The following is a 22,139-nucleotide window of genomic DNA, read 5'->3' as shown; positions in this document are numbered from 1 at the left end:
CAATGCCTGAGATACAGAAGACACTTAAGAAATGCTTAGAAAGAGAATGAAATGAAAGAGTGGCAAGGCTGGAAGAGGCCTCGGACAGTCCAAACCGTTCTCTTGAGAAGAGGAAACTGGGGCCTTGAGATCCACCAACGTCCCTTTGTTATCCACTCAGTGCATTCAGTACTACCAAGTCTCTTCTGTAAGCCAGGCTCGGGGGCCAAGATTCCCTGCCCTCAAGGTTATTAAGGGGCTCCGCCAGGGGATCACAGATTCCTAGTTAATTACACATGACCTAGACACCAAAAGCAGTTTAAAGGATTCTTTTGTCACGGGAGAGGGCAGCAGCAGCCGGGAGATAATAGAAAGGCAACGTGCATTAAGTAGGCACTCTGTGTGCGGGGATTCGGAGAGGCCCAAGACGGGCCTTGCTCACTAGGAGCTCAAGGCGGATGGGGAGAAAGCATGCGAGCCAAAGGGAAATCAGTGCATGCCTTTGGATCCAGCAATACCACTGCTAGGTCTGTATCCCGAAGAGACTGAAAAACAGGGAAGGACCTCATTGTGCAGAAATATTCATGGCCACGCACCGTGGCATCGCAGGGAGACATCACCCACAGGGACAGCAACAGTGCGGGGCGATCAGCGGTGGGCGGCTCGGCTGCTGGGGGCACTACAGCGAGCCGCTGCCGCTCCAGGGCTGATGACTGGGGGAGGCAGAAGGCAGATGACAGCATGTTTATCCCTGCCTTATCTGGGTATATGAGTCGGGGTTTGCTTTTATTCGGTTATTCTCTTACAAGAATGACTAACATGGAAACGTGTAGTGTGCGATAATCTAGGTACACCCAGACTAAACTGTCTGCTAGCCCCAAAAGCAGGGAGGGAGGGAGGGAGAGAGCGAGACGATATGGATCATAAGAGCTTGAGAAACTCAGGTGGAAATTTGCTAGTAAAATAAAGTAAAATAAAGATAAAAACATTTTAAAAATCCAGGAGAAGCTAGAAATAATCAGTAGAGGAGGCGCTATAATTAGCTATGGGTTGTGGCCAAATCCTGTCTGATGCCTGCTTGGGATGGCCCGAGGACTAAGAATGGTTTTTACATTTAAAAATAAATAAATCAGCAAAGCTCCTGATCTTCCGGGGGGGATTTTAGCCAGGCCTGAGACCAGGAAATGCGATGAGATGAGGAGGAAAAGTATTCCAGGGGTGATAGCCAGTCAGAAAAAGGGCTTCATGGAGAAGGTGTATTTTTAGTAGAGTTTTTGAAGGAAACAAGGAATTCCAAGAGATAGGTGTGTGTGTGGGGGGGGGGGCAGTTAATGCAAATACTGGGAGGGAGGAGATGAAGTTTTAGGAGAAAATATACATAGTTTGTGAGCCTTAAAGCAAATTAAACAAATAAAAATGTGTTGGGTGCATTACTATTATTGTTGTTGGTCAACAAACATTTATTGCTAATAAAGTAAAAAATATTCCTAAATAAATAAAAAAGAATAAATAAAGTAAAAGGATCGTGTTAGGAGATCCTAGGAAAAACCAGGTTGAGGAGGCTCTTAGAACGAGACTCCTTGGGTGATCTTCAGGTCGAACGTGAACTCTGCCTCGGCTCTGATCAGACAGACATCCTATCCAAGAAGCCTCTGGATTTGAGCATCTTGGAGACTAGCTGAATGTTAAAGAAAGTCCCATTTGGGTTTCTAGTAACCGTGTTTCTTCATCGCTGGCCCCTCCACTGGACTGTAGGCTCCAGGAAGGGCCAAGCTGGCCGTTGGCCAAACTCTTCCCTCTCCTGGTGTCAAACCCAGGCCTTGGCATTTGGTGCCTAACAAATGTATGGCGAACGGAGGCATGTTTAGTCTGGAGAAGTGACGGCTTGGGAGAAGATTGCGAGCTGTCTTCAAGTATGTGAAAGGCAGCGCTCATGGCAGAGGGAATAGACTTGGGGTCAGAACTAAAAATAACAGGAAGAAGCCGCAAAGAGAAACGTTCTAAAAAGCAGAACTGTCCCAAAGTGAAACAGGCTCCCTTGGGAGGCGGTGAGTTCTCCTTCTCCAGAGGCCTTTAAGCGGGGCACTTGTTGAGAATGTGGGAGAGATGGTTCCTTCACGGGTACGAGTTAAGCGGGTCTTTGGAATCCCTGACGCCTTGGCAGATGTGTGGGGGAAGGAAGGAAGGAAGGAAGGAAGGAAGGAAGGAAGGAGGGAGGGAGGGAGGGAGGGAGGGAGGGAGGGAGGGAGGGAGGGAGGGAGGAGGGAGGGAGGGAGGGAGGGAGGGAGGGAGGGAGGGAGGGAGGGAGGGAGGGAGGGAGGGAGGGAGGGAGGGAGGGAGGGAGGGAGGGAGGGAGGAAGGAAGGAAGGAAGGAAGGAAGGAAGGAAGGAAGGAAGGAAGGAAGGAAGGAAGGAAGGAAGGAAGGAAGGAAGGAAGGAAGGAAGGAAGGAAGGAAGGAAGGAAGGAAGGAAGGAAGGAAGGAAGGAAGGAAGGAAGGAAGGAAGGAAGGAAGGAAGGAAGGAAGGAGGGAGGGAGGGAGGGAGGGAGGGAGGGAGGGAGGGAGGGAGGGAGGGAGGGAGGGAGGGAGGGAGGGAGGGAGGGAGGGAGGGAGGGAGGGAGGAAGGGAGGAAGGGAGGAAGGAAGGAAGGAAGGAAGGAAGGAAGGAAGGAAGGAAGGAAGGAAGGAAGGAAGGAAGGAAGGAAGGAAGGAAGGAAGGAAGGAGGGAGGGAGGGAGGGAGGGAGAGAGGGAGGGAGGGAGGGAGGGAGGGAGGGAGGGAGGGAGGGAGGGAGGGAGGGAGGAAGGAAGGGAGGGAGGGAGGGAGGGAGGGAGGGAGGGAGGGAGGGAGGGAGGAAGGAAGGAAGGAAGGAAGGAAGGAAGGAAGGAAGGAAGGAAGGAAGGAAGGAAGGAAGGAAGGAAGGAAGGAAGGAAGGAAGGAAGGAAGGAAGGAAGGAAGGAAGGAAGGAAGGAAGGAAGGAAGGAAGGAAGGAAGGAAGGAAGGAAGGAAGGAAGGAAGGAAGGAAGGAAGGAAGGAAGGAAGGAAGGAAGGAAGGAAGGAAGGACCTAGAGATCCCTCAGGGGGCACTGGGGATAAAACTATTGAGAACTGGCACTTTTCTGTCTTTTAAGAAGGTTCCTTCACATCTGAATTCTAGGAAGAGGAAAGCAGAGGCTTGCCTAATTGAACATAATTCTTGCTTTTAAATCCAAACCACTCCCAAAACATTCTTTTTAGGTGAATAAAGATATGTCAAGGGGCTACTTTTGCTCCCAATTTGCATCTGCCAAAAAATGTCTTGTACGGGTGCCAAGAAGCTGCTTGAACATTTATTTTTTTTGAAATTGCATTTTTACAAAGGAATTTGCAGCCCAGAAGCAAAGAAAGGTCAACTTGCAAGGATTCTGGCTTCCAGACAGGGGATACGAGTTGGGAATTGGAACCACTCTGCTAGCGAGCTGGAAGCTAAGGGAGGACCCATTGTTTCTTGGGTTGGGATGGAAGATGACTTTTATGAAACTAAAAATTAAGAGAAAGGAGGCCTTTCCTCGAACATGTCTCTATTATTATTTTTGGTTGCAATGTTGCAGGCTTGTTTCACGGATATGGCAGGCGCAGCACAAGGATCACCATCAGCATCATCGTTATCATCATTACTACGAGCATTTCTAGAGCACCCATGTGCCAGGCACTGTGCCAAGCGCTTTTCAGCTATTTTTTTTTAAACCCTTACCTTCCATCTTGGAGTCAATATCGTGTATTGGCTCCAAGGCAGAAGAGCGGTAAGGGCTAGGCCATGGGGGTCAAGTGACTTGCCCAGGGTCACACAGCTGGGAAATGGCTGAGGCCAGATTTGAACCTAGGGCCTCCCGTCTCTAGGCCTGGCTCTCCATCCACTGAGCTAACCAGCTGCCCCCTTCAGCTATTATCATGGATGCCAGATACAGAGAGGAGTGAGTTCAAATCCCAGCGTTCCTCGTGTGATGCTGAGCAGGCTGCTTAGACCTTATGGGCCTCAGTGTCTGTAAAATGGCGAGGATGAAATGGATGACCTCCTGAGTAGTCATTCTCTCTCTCAGTCTATGGATGTCCAATGGGGACGTTGCCTTTTGTAACTTAGAGAGCATCCCGGGCAGGGGCCTGCTGGTGCTTATCTGGCCAGCGCGTGCTCTCCCTCAGAGAGAGACAGGGAAAGGAGGCCACGAGGCGGAGGACTGGCAGCCAGCGTGGGCCCAAGGCATGGGGACGGGGAAACAAGACATCCCCATCAGGAAAGGTAAGGAGGCCAGTCTGAATGGAGGGGGAGCGAGGGAAACAAGGAGGCAGACAGTTGGCCAAGGAGGCAGGAGCCAGGGGGTGAGGGATCTTCACCCTTCCTTACAGACATGCCGCAAGCTGGTCAGCCGATTGATGGGCTATTGAAAAAGCACGGCAAACATTCCGGTCTGGAAATGGCCCTTTCTTTCTTCCCAGCTCTAACGTGCACTTCTGGGTTTGAGGGCCATGTCAGCCTCATTCTTCACACTCTCCCCCAACTCCTTTTCCCAGATTGCTTGGCCCAATTTATAGCTCCACCAGAAGTGTATTATTCCTCTCTGACTTTCTACAAATCCTCCACACAGAAGACTGAAATCAAGGATTAGTTCAACAGCATTTTAACAGGATGCTGGATTCTGAATTTCTTCCCTCTCCAAGCCATATGCTGCAAAGGCGACACAATAATCACCTGAAAGATGCATTTGGAGTCAGAGGACCTGGGTTCATATTGTTTGCCTTCACAGGAGGAGGAGAGTGGCTGACGGGAGAAAATTTGGAACAGAAAATACATATAAAATATTTTGGTAGCATAAAGAATATTTTTCTTAAGTTCCATTTTTTAATTTTCTGTTCTAATTTTTTTCCTTTTCTCCACCCATTGATAAGGAAAGAAAAATAAAAACCATTACAAATAGGTGTAGCTATGTATAACAAATTTTCATAATAACCATGTCCAAAAAAGAGAGAAAAAATAAAAACAAGAGCAAAAGAAAGGAAAAAAGAAGGAAGGAAAGAAGTAGAGAGGAAGAAGGGAAGGAAGAAAGGAGGTAGAAAAGAAAGGAATGGTTTTAAAGAAAGAAAAGATATTTCAGACTGTACTCTGAATCTCTGAAGCATTTTTCATTATGAGTCCTTTGGAATCCTGGTGGGCCAGAGTGTTGCTCAGAATTACTACGTCTTTCAAAGTTGATTATCTTTAAGGTACTGTTATTATCGTGTAAACTGTTCTCTTGTTTCTGTTCACTTCACTTTGTATCCGTTCACATAAGTCTTCCTAGATTTTTCTTAAACAACCCTGCTTGTCATTTCTTAGAGAACTTCTGCAAGTGTTCCATTATAATTATATGCCACAACTTGTTCAGTCATTCCCCAATGGATGGGCATCCTTTCCATTTCCACTCCTTTTCCATCACCAAAAGCTGCTATAAATATTTCTGTACATATAGCTTTATTCTTTGGTCTCTTTGGGATAATTGCTAGATCAAAGGGCGTGTGTGCACAGTTTGATTGCCTTTTGGGCACACGTCCATATTTTTCTCTAGAATGGACCTGCTTTGCGTCCCTGTTTTTTACTTTTAAATCTCAGGTTTGGGGATTTTAATATCTTATTCCAAAGCCCACTTCCAAACTGGGGGAGGGCTGAAAAATAGAAGAATTCAAGGAAGATGGAAAGGTGGCGAGCCCTAAGGGGAGGCTGCCCAGCCAGACAATACACAGGAGCTAAGGGAGTCAGCAGGACTCCACCATAACCTCGGGTTATGTTCTACGTGGGCCTCGGGGGGCTTCATCCCCAGGGAGGGCGGCACTTCCTACAGAGGGGACAGTGACTTCATCTCTGAGGGTCTCCTCCGTGGGCTTCTTGGAGCTGCCCACATTCTTTCAGGACCCCAATACTCTGCTGTACCGATTGCCCGTTCCCCCACGGTTTGCTCCCAGGCCGCGGCTCCCACAGAAGGTGGCTGGGCCTCGGCAGGATGGACAGAAGGGATGCAGCCCGGGACCGTGGAAAGAGGCCCAGGGCCCAGGTTCAGGTCCCATGTCTGAGCGTTTCCCTGGGTGGCTGCAGCCGAGCGACTTCCGCTCCCAGGCCCCGGCTCCTCACAGGGAGCTGGAGGGGGGCATCTCTTTCCAGTTTCCAAGATCTCTGCCCCAAGGAAGATCGCTCGCTTTTCTCGTGTACTTTTAAATGGACCCACAGCCAGACCCTAGATCTGGGCTCCTCCCACGGCGTGGGAGCCTCCTCGTCTTCCCATGGGCCCTCCAGCAAGGACTGTTCCCACTGCTTTAGTCATCTTCGCCAATGTGCCTGGGATGAGGGGAAACCTTAGGCTGAGGAGAGCCATTTCAAGTATGCTGGCAGGCAACCAGAAAGCCCCTAGTTATTTCCCCACGTGCCTTTCCCAGGAAGGGAAGGGAAGGCTTACCTCAGCTCCCGAGTAGGTATCTGTCCGGCAAACGAGTTCTTCCACATCCACGTCCAGGCCGACGGGCTTGGAGGAAAACTGCAGCTTGAATATCTCCCTCCTCGTGGCTGCGTCGGGCAAGGGGACGTAGATGATCCGGTCAAACCTCCCAGGGCGCATCAAAGCCTGGAAAGGACCAAGGCACAAGTGGGAAAAGGACGCTGGGAAAGTGGGGCAAAGGGACAGACTTCCTGCCGGATGTCAGAAAGCATGATCCAGAAGGCTGGACAGGGTCTCGCTTGGGCATCTCCTAGCTGGTGACTCTGGTCACTTATCCTGGGCCTCACTTTCTCCATCTGTTCAGGGCTTTTGTGAGTGTCAAAGGATGTAAAATATGTGGCAAACCAAAAATAACTATAGACAGGCCACCTATTATTGTCATTATTTATCCTTCACTATTATTGTTATGTACTATTAATGACAGGCCAGGATGATGGGGTTTGTTAGATTCTAGATTTTGTGCCCCCTTTTCCCCTTTTGAACCCTCACCTTCCATCTTAGAATCAATACTGTGTGTTGGTTCCAAGGCAGAAGAGTGGCAAGAGCTAGGCCATGGGGGTCAAGTGACTTGCCCAGGGTCACACAGCTGGGAAGTATCTGAGATCACATTTGAACCCAGATCTTCCCATCCCCGGGCCTGGCTCTCAATCCACTAAGTCACCCAGCTGCTCTTGATTTTATGCTTTTTAAGCAGTCTAGAACTTAGTTTTAAGAGAACTGTTTGAGTCTGAGAGAGGGTAAGCAGATTGTCCAACAGACACCCCAATGTAGAAACTCCACCACCATGGATATAAATCGGTCATTTGTCCATAGTCTATAGACTTAAGAGTGGCACAGACCGCTTAGAAGGCAAGGGACTTGCACAAAGCCACCCAGCCAGTATGCTTTGCAGGGGAGACTTAAGCCCGGGTCTTGCTGCCTTCTCCATCTTCCATGGCGGCCTGCCTTTCAGACTGCCACGTCATCTTGTGAAAATAGCAAGCCAAAGGGAAATGCCACCACGCGTCCAAGTTACATCTTTAATCCTTAAGAAGGTTCAGTGGGCTTCACTGACTGTTAGCAATGGTGGGCAAATACCTGTTCTCCCTCAGATGCCAACAGTCTCAGGCTTGGCCTTCCATTACAGCGAAGGACTACAGGCCGCGCCAATGAAGCTCTAGCCACGGCGTGTACTCGAGTAATCTGCCTTGGTAGGAAAGTGCTTCCACAGTCGAGTCCTTAATGCAGGCGGAAGGCAGCCGGCTGCACTGAGAGTCACTGGTTGGAGTCGGAGGAAATGGCCTTCAGAGGGGCTGACGTCCAGTGGAAATTCACCACAGTTTAAAGGCAGGGCGGGGGCACATCTGCAAACGCTACAGACTCTCAGGGCTGTTCATTGGGAATGCTTTGCAAAGAAAGGAAGATGCTTTCAGGCTTTCAGCAACATGGCAACGACCTTCTAACGGGCCTCACGGCCCCAAGGCTCTGCCTCCTCCCATTCATCTTCCACTCAGATGCCAAAAGGCCTCCTACCCCCTGCTCAATGAGCTCCGGTGACAAGGCGTACACCCCGGGGAGTACGCCCTGTATGGACTTGGTTATCAGACTGTGGCACTTAGAACAGTGCCTGATTCAAAGCAAGTACTGTTTAAACTGCTTTTTGATGTGACTGATTCTTATGAGGTACAAAAAGTCACAGGCTATTTTCCAGCACACAATAATGTGTTTATGATGATCTCGGAATGTCGCCGCCTCCCAGGAAGGGCAGAGTCAAGATGGGGGAGTAAAAGACCACACCTGCTCGACTTTCCTCAAGATCCCTCCTCCAAAATGATCACAGAAAATGCCAAATCAAACTCTCAGCAGGAGAACCAAGAAAAAGACCACAGGGTCATATTTCTAGCCCAAGGAAGCTTAGGAAGATAGGAAGAGGGGTCTTTGGACCTTGGGATGAGGACTGGCGAGGAGAGAGGTTTGTGGCAGAAGTAGCACAGGCTATGGGGCTTGGAGGCTGCAACAGCAATGGTGGAAGCACTGGCAATACTCAGTGCCCAAGGATAGTGAGGAGTCTGAAGACTTAGTCAGAGATTTCAAGGGATGCCTCGACTAGCACTGAATGCAGGATAGGGTTGAGTGCCATTTGGCAGCTCTATCACCTCTAACCCAATTCTAGACTGCCGTTCCAGAACATAAAAGAACCACTGTGATCTCAAGGAAGAAGGAGCCCAAGCTTGGAGTCCTTAGAGAGGAACTAGACTTGGGTGATGACTAGGATTCAGACCAGGAGGGCAGAGACTACACCACCTAGGAAGCACCAAAAACCTAGAGGTTCCCAGACTGAACTACAGAAGCTCAAGTCAGCCATTCCCACCAAAAGTGATCAGAGCCAAAATCTAACATAAAGTCCAAAGACAAGAAATAGGCTGGGAAAAGTAGCAAATAAACAAATTAATAACAACAACAACAAAAAAACCTGATCATAAAAAATTTCTGTACTGACAGGGAAGTTGAAGACATAAACCCAGAAGATAATGACTTAAAATCATTTACAAGTAAAACCAAAAAGTTAAAAGGTAGATTGGATATAAGCCCAACAGGAATTCAAGAGCTAAAGAAAGAGATTTTCTTTAAATGAGCAAAACATTATTCTAAAAATCAATTAAGAGTAAAAGAAGAAAATTTGTGAAAAGAAATGAGGTGAATGCAAGAAATATATTAAAAGAGAAATAGCTTGGTGAAAGAGGTACAAAAAATACTGTAGAAAAAAACTTCTTAAGGAATCTGAATTGACCAAATGGTAAAAGAGGTAAAAAAAGAAAAAGAAAGAAAATGACTTAAAAATCAGAATTGACCAAACAGTAAAAGAAATGCACCCCTAAAAAAGGGAAGAAATAATTCATTAAAAATCAGAATTGGTCAAATGGAAGCTAATGACTCTATGAGACAAGAAACAATAAAACAAAGTCTAAGATGGAAAAAAAATAGAAGAAAATTTGAAATAGCCCATTGGGGCAAAAAATAGACCTGGAAAATAGAGGAGAGATAATTTAGAATTATTGAACCTGGAAAAAATGCCTAGACATTTTATTTCAGGAAATTCTAGCAGGAAAGAGCCTAGATTTCATTTCCTAGAAACCAGAGTAGAAATTGAAAAAAAAAGTTACCAATTATTTCTTGAAAGACATCTCAAAATGAAAACTACCAGGAATATCGTAGTCAAAACCCCAAACTCCTAGGTCAAGAAGAAAATACTTCAACTAGAAAAAAAAAATAATTCAAATACCATTGAACCAGTGGGGATTACATAAAATTTAGTAGCTATCATGAAAACGGAGTAGAAGGTTTAGAATATGATATTCCACAAGGCAAAGGAGCTGGAATTACAATGAGGAATAAAGTACCTATTGGTATGTAAAGTTGGCCAACTATTCTGAAGAACAATTTGGAACTCTGATTAAATTATGCATGTGCTATGACCCAGCAATACCACTACTAGGTCTATACCCCAAAGAGATCAAAGAAAAAGGAACTATATGTACAAAAATATTTTTAGCAGCTCTTTTTGTGGAGGCAAAGAAGAAGAAACTGAGGGGATGCCCCTCGGTTGGAGAATGGCTGAACAAATTATAATTTATAATTGTGATGGAATATTGTGCTATCAGAAATGATGAGCAGGATGATTTCAAAAAACCTTGAAAGTCTTATATGAACTGATTCAAAGTGAAGTGAGAAGAACCAGGAGAAGACTGCATCTGCCAACAGCAATACTATATAATGATCAACAGTGAAAGACATACTCTAATGAATACAATGATCCATGAGAATCCCAAAAGATCTGTGGTGAGAAATGTATAGGGGTCCATCCAGTGGCCCCTTTGAGGATCCAAGGTCCCTCTGCCCAGATGTGATGTCACGGTCAGAATAAGGAGCTGAGAAATACTGCGCATTCAACCCATGTATGCAGGCATCACACAGTGCTCTGACATCTCGTTTATTATACAGGTTTTCAGATACATGCGCACAATCAATTCTCTATGTATGTGACATTCTACAATTTGATTGGATATTATCAAATCACCTAAACAACATTCTTGTGATGTTACAACAAAGAATTCTGCGATCATTTACTAGGTTTCTACAACACTCTATGATAGATATGCTTAATGTGAATAAAGCCATTTGTAGGTTAGCACCCCTTGGCCTGCTGAGAGGATCATTGTGCTTTTGGTCAGCTTTCACTATCCATCATAATTGCTTGGGAGATGAACAACAAAACATATTCGTATCTAGGTGTGCGGACTTAAGGCAGACCAGTTTTGGGGTTTTCCTCAATTTACAAGTTCTATTTTTCTTGTGTTACTTTGAAGTGCCTATCAATGCTGCTTGGCTTCTGTTCCAACAAATTCATTGGAGTGTGGTAGCTGTAAGAAAAGATTCATTATAGTACTCAAGCTTTTGGCTGGTGTTTATTGTAGGGCCTTGTGCTTGAGAAAGGAGGGGTCATAGGCAGTAATCTTTGGGCTTTAATTCTGTAACTGCAATCTTTTTGGGGTAATAACCTAGGGGGCTTAAAGTAGGATATATGTTTATTGATCCTATAAGTATTTGCTCTCATATTATTTCTCCTGTATTGGGGAGAGAATAATAATCATAACAAGTCCATTAGTGGGGAGAATTTGGGGAGAGAAGTCACAGAAGGAGATTAGCAGGGGGCCCTCATTTTGGGGTTGACTTTGCTGACCTTCCATCCTTGAACCATGACCTTGTCAACCGGTTGGAGTATGATGGCCTCCAGCAGAAATGTTATCCACCTCCAGAGAGAACTGATGAATTCTGAATATAGAATGAAGGATATTTTGTTTTTTTCTCTTGCCTTTTTTCTTTCTCAATATGGCTAATATAAAAATAAGCTTTACATAACTTCATATGTATGATGGGGATCACATTTCTTGTAAATGGATGGGGAGAGTGAGGAGAGAATTTAGAACTGAAAATAAAAATTTAACAAAATGTACCAGTTTTTAATAAGCATTAAGACAACACTTTAAAAAAAAACCAACAAACCTAATCACTTAATTAAACTTAAGGCCTTATGCTAAATACTAAAGATAAAGGATAGGGAAACTTCTACCAATGTAGATTGGCACATTCTCTGCAATTTATAGTGAGAGCTGGGTGGCACTGGCACTAGAGTTAGGAAGACCTATGATCAAATCCTGTCTCAGACACCTACTGGCTGTATAACCTAATTAAGTCTCTTAATCTCTGTCTCAGGTTCTTCATCTGTAAAAAGATGCGATAATAGCACCTAGACATTTTTTGTGTCATGAGGATTAAATGAGATATTTGTAAAGTGCTTTGTAAAAGCTAAAAGCACTATATAAATGATATTATTGTTATTATGTCATTAGTATTATGGTTATCTCTGTTGCATACAGAATCAAATCCAGGTTTTTCTGTTTAACTTTTAGAGCAACACTCTTGCCCTAGCCTATGCCTGTAACTCTTTTGTTGTTGTTTTGTTTTGGGTTTTTTTTTTACAACATTTGCTATATATGTGTGTGTGTGTGTATTTATATATATAATTTTTTTGGAAAATTTTATTTAATTAATTTAGAATATTTTTCCATGGTTACAAGATCCATGTTCTTCCCCACCCCCCATAGTTGACGCACAATTCCTCTGGGCTTTACATGTGTTCTTGATCAAGACCTATTTCCATCTGATCAATATTTGCACTAGAGTGATCATTTAGAGTCTACCATCCCCAGCCATATCTCCCTCAACCCATGTGATCAAGCAGTTGTTTTTCTTCTGTGTTTCTACTCCCACGGTTCTTCCTCTGGATGTGGGTAGCATCTTTCTCATAAGTCCCTCAGAATTGTCCTGGGTCACTGCATTGCTGCTAGTAGAGAAGTCCATTACATTCAATTGTGCCATAGTGTACCTGTCTCTGTGCACAATGTTCTCCTGGTTCTGCTCCTTTCTCTCTGCATCACCTCCTGGAGGTTGTTCCAGTCTCCATGGAATTCCTCCACTTTATTATTCCTTTGAGCACAATAGTATTCCATCACCAACAGATACCACAATTTGTTCAGCCATTCCCCAATTGAAGGGCATCCCCTCATTTTCCAATTTTTTGCCACTACAAAGAGTGTGGCTATGAATATTTTGGTACAAGTCAAAAGATCTCTTTAGGGTACAAATCCAGCAGTGCTATGGCTGGATCAAAGATGCCTGTACCTTTAAATAGACCATTAAGAGTACTTCCTCCTTGCTTCCATAAATACTCCACTGAAGCAGCTCCTCTTACAAGATGCCTTTCCTGAACCTTCCTTCTTCAAGTCCTTATGTCCTCCCTTTTGAAAAAACTGGCCTTGCCTGTATCTTTTTCAACCCCTTACCTTCTGTCTTGGAATCAATACCGAATATCCGTTCCAAGGTAGAAAAGCAGTAAGGGAAGGCAATGGGAGTGAAGTGACTTGCCCAGAGTCACACAGCTAGGGAGTATGTGAGGCCACATTTGAATCCAGGACCTCCTATCTCTTTGGGATCTCCTATCTCTAGGCCTGACTCTCAATCCACTGAGTCACCTAGCTCCCGCCCTTGCCTTCTTGTTAAATATGCTCATTTGTGTGGAGGCTGTCTCCCCTCAGAAAATGCAGGCTGCTGAAGGGCAGGGACTATTCCATTTCTGTTTTCCTACACCCATGGTAGACCACAGTGCCTGGCTCCCAGTGGCGGCCTAATAAATGTTTACTGATTGGCTTCTCAAGTTCATCAGAGAAGTGTAAATAATGCATTCATCACAGATCTATGCCTAATTTATTTTTTAAATGGCCAAATGCAGCCCATTCCCAGCCACTTGCCTTGAAAATTGAGGCCCAGGATAAATGTTTTTCCATAATAGCATTCATGAGCTCTCATGTTGGATTCCTTTATTTATTTATTTGTTTGTTTGTTTTTTAAACCCTTATCTTCCATCTTGGAATCAATACTGTGTATTGGTTCCAAGGCAGAAGAGTGGTAAAGGCTAAGCAATGGGGGTCAAGTGACTTGCCCACGGTCTGTGGATGCAGTTCCCTAATAATTTTGACAGATATTTTGCACTCAAGGAAGAGTGGCAGGCTGAAGGGCTGCTGAATATTTTCTCCTCGATGGGGGAAGGGCCCCAGAAGGTCTGGAATCTTGAGAAGCAAGAAGATTCTGACTGAGATTCAGTTAGCTCTCTCAATCTTGAGAAGCCTAGGAGGGGGGTCTGGCCAAGACTTTCTCCTGAGGGTATACTCACCCTTTTCCTCTCCTGGTGACTGGACATCCTTCCCACCACCAATTCCCAACTGAAGTGATAGCTGAAGGAGACATTGAGCCTCTGTCAAACTTAGCTCACAGCTCCTGGTGCCCTGGGTCTGAACTGTGCCAGTTGGGCCAAGACCAAGGCAAGCCAAGCCTGACTCTCTCAGGGGGCCCAAGGCTGCCAAGGCCTGGGTTCCCCAACTCAAGGAGGGAGGAAAAAGGGTAGCTAGAGTAGGGATACCTCCCCTGCTTTCCTCACAAACCCTTTTCTGCCAGCCCTGTCTTAGTATTATCCCCAGCTGACTTAGTTTATAATAAAATTGTTGTCTTTTCACCAGTCACTTAAGTGTGAGTGGGTCAGCTTGATAGGAGGGAGAGTAATCTCCCTGAAGAGGAAGCTTTAGAGACTAGTATTGGAGGAAGTCAAAAGCCAGTTTGTGAGAGCAGCCATAGCTGAGGAGGGAAAGCTGAAGGGGGAAACTACTCAACCCCCCTCTCTCTCCTCTCTCTGGGTCAACTTTAAACATGAGCTGCCTCTCCTGGATCCTACTTTCAGGGGGAGATATCCATTCCTCCTCTATCCCTTTTACCACCAACTAATGTCTCCATTACAGGTCACACAGCTGGGAAGTGTCTGAGGTCACATTTGAACCCAGGACCTTCTGTCTCTAGGCCTGGCTCTCAATCCACTGAGCTACCCAGCTGCCCCCTTGATTCCTTTAGAAAGTTGTGTGTGCCTTGTTTCTAAGAGGACCAGCACCATGGTGGCTTGCTGCCTTGATTCTCAAGTGAACTGGATTGAAGCGAGGCTCAGGTGTAACCCCTTGCCCATGCATGCATATTAAGCCAGGTGAGTAAAGCACTGCATGGGTCCCCACAGTCCTGACTTCCAAAGTCCCGATGTCAAAGGGCACTTGTCCAGACGTCAGGGCTCGGGACTGGCCCATCCAATCAGAGAGCCCCAGTAGGAGTGACATCATCAGCCTTATAAGAAGGGATGGAGCAGTAGCTTGATCTCTTTCACTCAGGACTCTTTCTGGCCTGACGAGACTTGCTCCCTCCCTTTTCTGGAGCATTTAACTCTGCTTGAGCCTCAGCTCAAAAAGCGTGGAAGCACTTGTTTTAGTTAGGGTAGTCTGCTGATTTCTCTCTCCGTCTCTGACTCTGTCTCTCACTGTTGCTCTCTGTTTCTCTCTGTCTGTCTCTCCCTCCCTCTCTGTCTTCCTCTATCTCCCTCTGTGCTCCCCTCCTCTATTTGCCTGCCTCCCTCCCTCCTTTTACTAACAAATAATTATAAATTAATAGATAGTCTTGGAGGAATGCCAATCATTAGTTGCACAAAGACAGCAGCCTCACACTCTCTTCCAGGGGCCAGTGGCCAGACAAGTCAGGGCTGGGGTGAGGGCTCAGGGTGCAGTGGATGGCCAGCCTTGGAGTCTTCACTATCTGGCCAAGCTCTAAGTGCTCCACGGCACCTCCTGGTCGTTTTTCTCTATCCTTGTGCCCAGGGAAGTCCTCAGCCTTTGGCAACCCTCTGTCTGGCTTAGCCCATCGACCATGATGTGTCTGCGGGGGTGGTGTAGGCCAGTGGTCCGGAGAAGGCCTTGCAGCAGTGTCCCATCGCCCCCTCCTTCAGAACTGTTAGCTAGGTGAGGGAAGGCACACTGTTTTTATTGCTGTTTGACAGAAGCCTCCCCTTCCCCTCCCCCATGGGAATAGAGCCAGAGCTTTAAAATGCCATGTAGTCAAGCAGGAGTTTACATGCAGATCAAAGCAGGCCACTTTGACAGAGGCTGGCACTAAAGAAAAAGGGTCAGGCTGAAGAATGTGTGAAATTGATCACCTCGATGGGAGAGGGTCCCCAGGAGTTTGGAATCTTGAGGGGAAAAGACTGGCTGGTAGAGGAGTTGTTCTCAGGCTCTCGGTCTTGAGAAGCTGAAGAGAGAAGGTGGGAAAAAACCTTCTTCCGAGGGTTACCCACTTTTCCTGCTGGTGTCTAGAAATCTTTCCCCAAATCTTTCCCCCCAATATTTCCCAATTGAAGGGACTTTCTGAAGAGAAACCTGAGCAGACTTTACCTCAGCTCCTGTTGCCCAGGGGTGAGTCAACCTGACTTTCTCTCAGGGGGCTCAGGCTGCCAAGGCCTGAGTTCCCCCTAGACTCGAGGAGGGAAGGCAGAAGGGGGAAAATTTTTCAAACCCCCTCTCCTCTCTCTGAGCCAACCCTAAACATCGGAGATCTCCCCTGTACCCTGCTTTGAGAAGGGGGAGTTTCCTCTCTTTCCCCCTCTCAATACTGAAAGTCTTAGCCCCTCAGGGTACAAATTAATCCCCCTTTATAATACACTGCCTTCCACGAGATTTTATCCTACATAGGATCAGTGTCTTCTGTCATGACATGAGCAACAGGCAAATACATACTGCATGAAAGCACTGCGATAGCCTAGATCAGACAACACACTTTCTCAGGGAGGGAAGGGGAAGGGGAAACCCAAATCCTAAATTGTCAGGAGGCAACAGTCAAAAATGACTTCTGAAAAAAATCAATCATTTTTTGAAAAGTCTAGCCAGAAAAATAAAGTAAAATGAAGCATCAGTGATGGGCATAGGAGGCAGGTCCTGAGAGTGAGTGGAGGCAGATATGCCCTCCTTCTTGCCTGTGGGGCACACTGGTCCTTTGGACCCCAACCTCCCAGAGAAACGTCTGAGGTGCTTCACAGTGTGGGCCTTCTACGCAGAGGGGGCCTTTTCTGGGCAGTACTTCCCATCCAGGAATCCGTTAGGGACTCTCTGGCATGGGCATCTTGCCAAATGTCCAGCTTTTGAGCTCCTCCTTAGCAGGAACAACAATCTTGTGGACCAGGACCTTCGGAGACCAAGCTGGCAGCCTCAGGGAGTTAATGCCCTGTTCACTGGAGGTACTCCATCCATTCACCAGGAAGCCAAGGCCTACCACCCTGTTGAGAAGAGGGAGGCTGGGGACGGGAGAGGGGAATCTGTCATCTGCTTTACTGGAGCCACATGGTTGCCTCTTTCCCCTTCAGCACAGCTATCCAATGGGAACAGGGACCAAATAAAACCCCCTGGAGCCCTCAAGAGGGCCCAATCTCTGTAACTGTTCTTCACCTGGAGTCTGTGAATTTATTTTAATAAATATTTTTATGACTATATTTCAATATAATTGGATTCTCATAGAATCCGACAGATTTTGTTTTGTGCATTGACACACATTACTCTGAGGAGGGATCCCGCGACATAAAACATGGCCTAGACTCCAACTCCCTTCCTTAACCACCTGAGTACTCCCCATAAATGCTGTACCTCCCTTTTTTGGAAGGAGATCCTCAAGGCTGGAATCTATTTCCTTTTTTGCATCTGTATCCCCTGCTCCCAGCAGAGATCACAGAATAAATACTTCACATAATAGGTACTTAACGAATGCTTATTAGCTAACTGACTAAAAGGAGGCCTAACAACCATGGAAGATCAACAATTTGGAATAAAAAGAAGTGGTGGGTCCAGGAGCCAGCTCTGACATGAACCATATGACCCTGGACAAGTCACATAGGATCAAAGATCCCTTGAGAGTACTTGTCATACTTGTCTCACAGGCTTTTCAGGAAAATCATACCCCCCCCCAAAAAAGGACCAAAAAGAACAATGATTGGCAGCCCAGCCATGACCCATAGAGCTGGTCTCAGAGTAAGGAAGACCTGCTTTCAAGTCCCTCCGCTGACCCAAATGGGCTGTGATGCTGGACAAGTCACTGACCTCTTGGTGCCCCCAGGCAGTTCCCTAAATCGAGAAAAAACAACTGCAGGTCCAGCCTCTCTTGCCACATCTGGAAAAGCCCAGGACTTCTGGGCTATTTTTAAGTATCCTCTGCTGGTAGTGTGACCATCTAGGAGGGTGGAACACAGACACCCCTCCATTGTTTGCTTCGGGGAATATCGCTCGGTGTGACGTCCAGGTTGTTTTTAAATCCCCAGCTGACCGTGGGCAACGCAGGGTGAGTTACCGCCTGCTACAAGTACTGCCTGATGTGCCGGGCTGACGGCCAAGGAGGCTTTTCCTGCCTGATCTTGTCAGTGAAAGTTCGGCTGAGAAAATAGTAGGAAAAGCAGCTTCCTTCCTGAGGAGTCCCAATAGTGCTAACACCCTTCCTAAAGGGTCTTTAAAAAGCCTCTTGTGATCTAGCCAGAAAAGAGCAGCCCACGTGGGGAGTGTGGGTCCCAGGCTCCTCGCGGCCTTCTGTCTGCCGGCTGACTTCAGAGCCCCTGGCTCTCCTGGAAAGGGCACCCAGAACCTGGGCCATCCCAGGTGGCAGCTCCTCCCATCCACAGCCAAGGAAACGCTCACCGGGACACCTCAGCACCTTCCACTAACCCTCATAAAGCACCTGACTTTGAACTGGGGGAGGCCCTAAGCCAAAAAATGGGCTAAGAACCAGAGGAGACCTCCTCTCAGTCTGTGGGCAGATGCTGTCCTGGGACTTGGAGAAGGCCACGTGCATCAGTGGAGGAGCGGTCCCCAATGCACCCAAGCTGAGTGAAGCCCTTCTAGGGCCTGGCTCTCGGCAACTATCCGCCATCTTGAATTGTTGAAGAGAGGCAATGGAACAAAGGAGATGGTTGAGGCCCCAGCCAGATGGTAGAAGGAAGGGTGAATCGACTCTCTTTGAGATGAGCCACAGACACAGCACTCGCTGGAGATGAGGCAAGCTGCTCGGTGGCCCCTGGGAATGCAGGGAATGACCACTGGACAAGCCTACCTGCAGTCCCACACAGAAGGGAGATTTTCAGTGTTCCGTGATTATAGTTTCACGCTATTTTTAGCAACTCTTACCCTCTCATCGAGGCAGGCTAGCAAGACCTGGGAGCAAATCCTTTCATGTCTCAGTGCTCTAAGTGAATCTCTACAGCAGAAGTTACAAGAACGTAGCCACAGTCATTGGTCAAGGGTTTACAGATGAAATCTGTAATCCAGGGTTCCATTCTCTACCCTTATCCCATCCCACTGAAGTGATGTGGCATGGCACTGCCTGGCCACTACCAAGTTGAGCCCGTTTGGGGCCTCCATTTCTGCATCTGTGACATAACTCTTATTTGTATATTGCTTTAGAGTTTGCAAAACATTTGCCTCCCAACCCAGTGAGGCCATTGTGCATTTGGACTTCAGGCAGGGGCCATTTCATCCAACTCTCATTTTACCAATGGGGAAAATGAGGCACAGAGGGGTCAGGTGACTTGTCTAAAGTCCTGGATGCGAGGATCTCAGAAGCTCACTCATATAACTCACTCGCTGTACTGAGGAGGAAGCTGAGGCCAGAGCGAAGTGACTTGCCCAGTGTTCCCATAGGGTCAAAGATCTTAGGCTGGAAGGAACCTGGGAAGCCAACTTCCAACCTCCTCATTTTACGGATGATGAAACTGAGGCCTGGACACTTCAATGGAATACGTCTCCCTTGGCTGCCTAGACAGGTAAGTCACTGAGCTCTCTTTAAGGAGCTTTTATTCTAGGAAATTAGTGAAGCATCCAGAGAGAAGAGAACCTCTTCTTCATACAGCCTGTACACACGAGGCACGCCTGCAGACAAGGTCATTCAGGAGCAAAGCTGAATGCTTCACAGGCCACGAACCACGCCAGCCAAATCATCTCGTTACCGTCGCAGGGCCAGCAGTATCTCTAACCCAAACGGAAATCGGTCAGAAAAGCCTGTCACCCACAGCCACTAAAACAAGGCACGAGGGAGCGGGGGCTCCCAGGGCACTGGGCACAGGAGCATTTCCTGCGGTGTTCACACCTTGAAGCAGCCAGCTGCCTGACCCTTGCTCACGGCTCACTCTTGGGCCACATCAGATGGCCAATGCCCCAGAATGGCTTGGACTTCACACAACACCTGCCAGATCTATCACAAGGGAAAGGATGACTGGGCTTTCTTCCTCAGGGAAGCCGGGGTGACTTCCTTCCTCAACCCTGGAGCCATCTCCTATCCGTCACTGGGAGCGGAGACCATGGTGGTGGTGGGGATCCACTGCTCATGGGCAGAGAAGCAGCACCAACACGGGAAGAGCTCACGGCAGTGACGGCTTTACAGAGAACAGGGATCATGACTTCAGTGGGCAACTCAGTGTCGCTGGGAAACCAGACTTTCTAAGTCTCTGGCTAGCAACAGTGCTGTTAGTTGTAATGCGCGTAGGCCATGGATGCCCACTGAATGCTTCTTATGGCAGGAAGCGGAGTGTGGAGTACAAGGCCGAAGGGTCTGCCCAAACTGGCAAGACTCTGATGGGCTCTTCTGTCATCTGAGGTCCAGTTTCTCGGTTGGGTGAGGCTCACTGCCAGAAGGCTGGTCAGTGTGGCACAGGGGCAGGGGGTGTTACACAACTCCCGACTAATGGGAATGGAGTCTGGGATCTGTTTTGGCAAAGGCAGCACCCATACAGATGGAATCACTCATTTCTGCAGTCTTGAAGTATTCCTTGATAAAGGTAGAAGAGCACAAGGGGGGAAATGGGGAGATGAGATCCAGGGAAGTGCCAGACATAAAATCCATGCGCTCTGATGCCTATACATAAAAATGTAGACATGTAAGCAGCTAGGTAGTACAGTGGAGAGTCAGAAAACCTGAGTTCAAATTCAGCTTCAGACACTTACTGTGTAACCCTGGGCATGGTGCTTAACCTCCGCAGGCCTCAGGTTTGTTGTGAGAATAAAATAAGATGCTATTTGTAAAGCATTTTGCAAATCATAAAGGGTTAATTTAATAGGATATTATATATGGAATAATACGAGAAGCAAGAGACAAGGAGGCCAGGAAACAGATTATGAGCCGGGGCCCCGAGTACAATATGGGGGACTTAAATTATTAGGACATTTGCCAAAGCAGCTAAAGTCTTCATGATCAGCCTTCATCATAACTTCATCCTTCTAAAGACAGAGGAGTCAAAAGGGTGAAATCGATTCTGTCCCTGATTCTCATCAACAGGGAAGAATTAGTCACTAGGGAGAGAAATACTGGGGAACCTGTAGAAGAAGGAAGAGAAAGGAAAGCTGGAAATCTAGTCTGATCTGTATCTTGGGATTCGGGAGAGAAGACTTCTGAGAACCTCGAGAAAGGAAACGTAGTTACATGCACTAAATTTTGAGCTCAGGAAGGATGGGATTATGACAGATAAAAACAAAATTCCAACGGTAGAAAAAGAAACAGTTCTGATGAGGAGGAAAGGAGGGTAGGTGTCTAAGCAAAAGATACAAAATGAGACAGGACCAGCCAATCCACTTCGATTTAGAAGACTTGCACAGAGGAAGGAAGAAAGGCCAAGACCTTGGTCAGGCAACAGAGCAAAGCAGATGATTGGAAAGGGATTCTAATTCCTCCCTCTTTCGATGTGACCTCAAGGAAAGCTGAACCTACCTATGATTCTTTAAACTGACAGAAAAACTATTCACAAGTACAGAGAGGAAGGAAGGAAGGAAGGAAGGAAGGAAGGAAGGAAGGAAGGAAGGAAGGAAGGAAGGAAGGAAGGAAGGAAGGAAGGAAGGAAGGAAGGAAGGAAGGAAGGAAGGAAGGAAGGAAGGAAGGAAGGAAGGAAGGAAGGAAGGAAGGAAGGAAGGAAGGAAGGAAGGAAGGAAGGAAGGAAGGAAGGAAGGAAGGAAGGAGGGAAGGAGGGAAGGAGGGAAGGAGGGAAGGAGGGAAGGAGGGAAGGAGGGAAGGAGGGAAGGAAGGAAGGAAGGAAGGAAGGAAGGAAGGAAGGAAGGAAGGAAGGAAGGAAGGAAGGAAGGAAGGAAGGAGGGAAGGAGGGAAGGAGGGAAGGAGGGAAGGAGGGAAGGAGGGAAGGAAGGAAGGAAGGAAGGAAGGAAGGAGGGAAGGAGGGAAGGAGGGAAGGAGGGAAGGAGGGAAGGAGGGAAGGAAGGAAGGAAGGAAGGAAGGAAGGAAGGAAGGGAGGGAGGAAGGAAGGGAAGAAGAGAGGGAGGGAGGGAGGAAGAGAGGGAGGGAGGGAGAGAGGGAGAAAGGGAGGGAGGAATACTTACAAAGTATAGCAAATTAAGATAATTAAAATTAGAAAGAAGATAGTTCACTGGGGAGAAAAAAATATTTTGCAGAAAAACTGATAAAAGTTGACAGAAAAGAACTGGTTCAATTTCACATGAAAAGAAGTCATTCCCCAGTTGATAAATGGTCAGAGGATATGAATAGGCAGTTTTCTTTTCTTTCTTTTTTTTAAACCCTCATCTTCTGCCTTAGAATTAAGGGGGTTAAGTGACTTGCCCAGGGTCACATAGCTAGGAAGGGTCTTAGGGAAAATCTGAACCTAGGAACTCCTGTCTCTAGGCCTGGCTCTCTATCCACTAAACTGGCTGGCTGTCCCCAGACATGTAGTTTTCAA

The 22,139-nt window shown here is 46.9% G+C and overlaps 1 protein-coding gene across 1 annotated transcript in view; it reads right to left on the bottom strand.

Annotated features, from left to right (window-relative positions):
- The window catches only part of AFG2A (AFG2 AAA ATPase homolog A), a gene marked incomplete at its 5' end in the record, with an annotated part of 162,786 nt that overhangs the window by 13,947 nt on the left and 126,700 nt on the right, over positions 1 to 22,139 (bottom strand). The window contains one exon of the mRNA XM_056803511.1: positions 6,437 to 6,601. Within this exon, the coding sequence (XP_056659489.1) occupies positions 6,437 to 6,601 (165 nt within the window). The remainder of the gene's footprint in view (positions 1 to 6,436; positions 6,602 to 22,139) is intronic.

This window comes from Monodelphis domestica, chromosome 6, assembly GCF_027887165.1.
Source record: "Monodelphis domestica isolate mMonDom1 chromosome 6, mMonDom1.pri, whole genome shotgun sequence".
Taxonomy (NCBI): Eukaryota; Metazoa; Chordata; class Mammalia; order Didelphimorphia; family Didelphidae; genus Monodelphis; species Monodelphis domestica.
The sequence above is the reverse complement of the archived record's forward strand: the minus strand, read 5'-3'. Positions and strand labels throughout refer to the sequence as shown.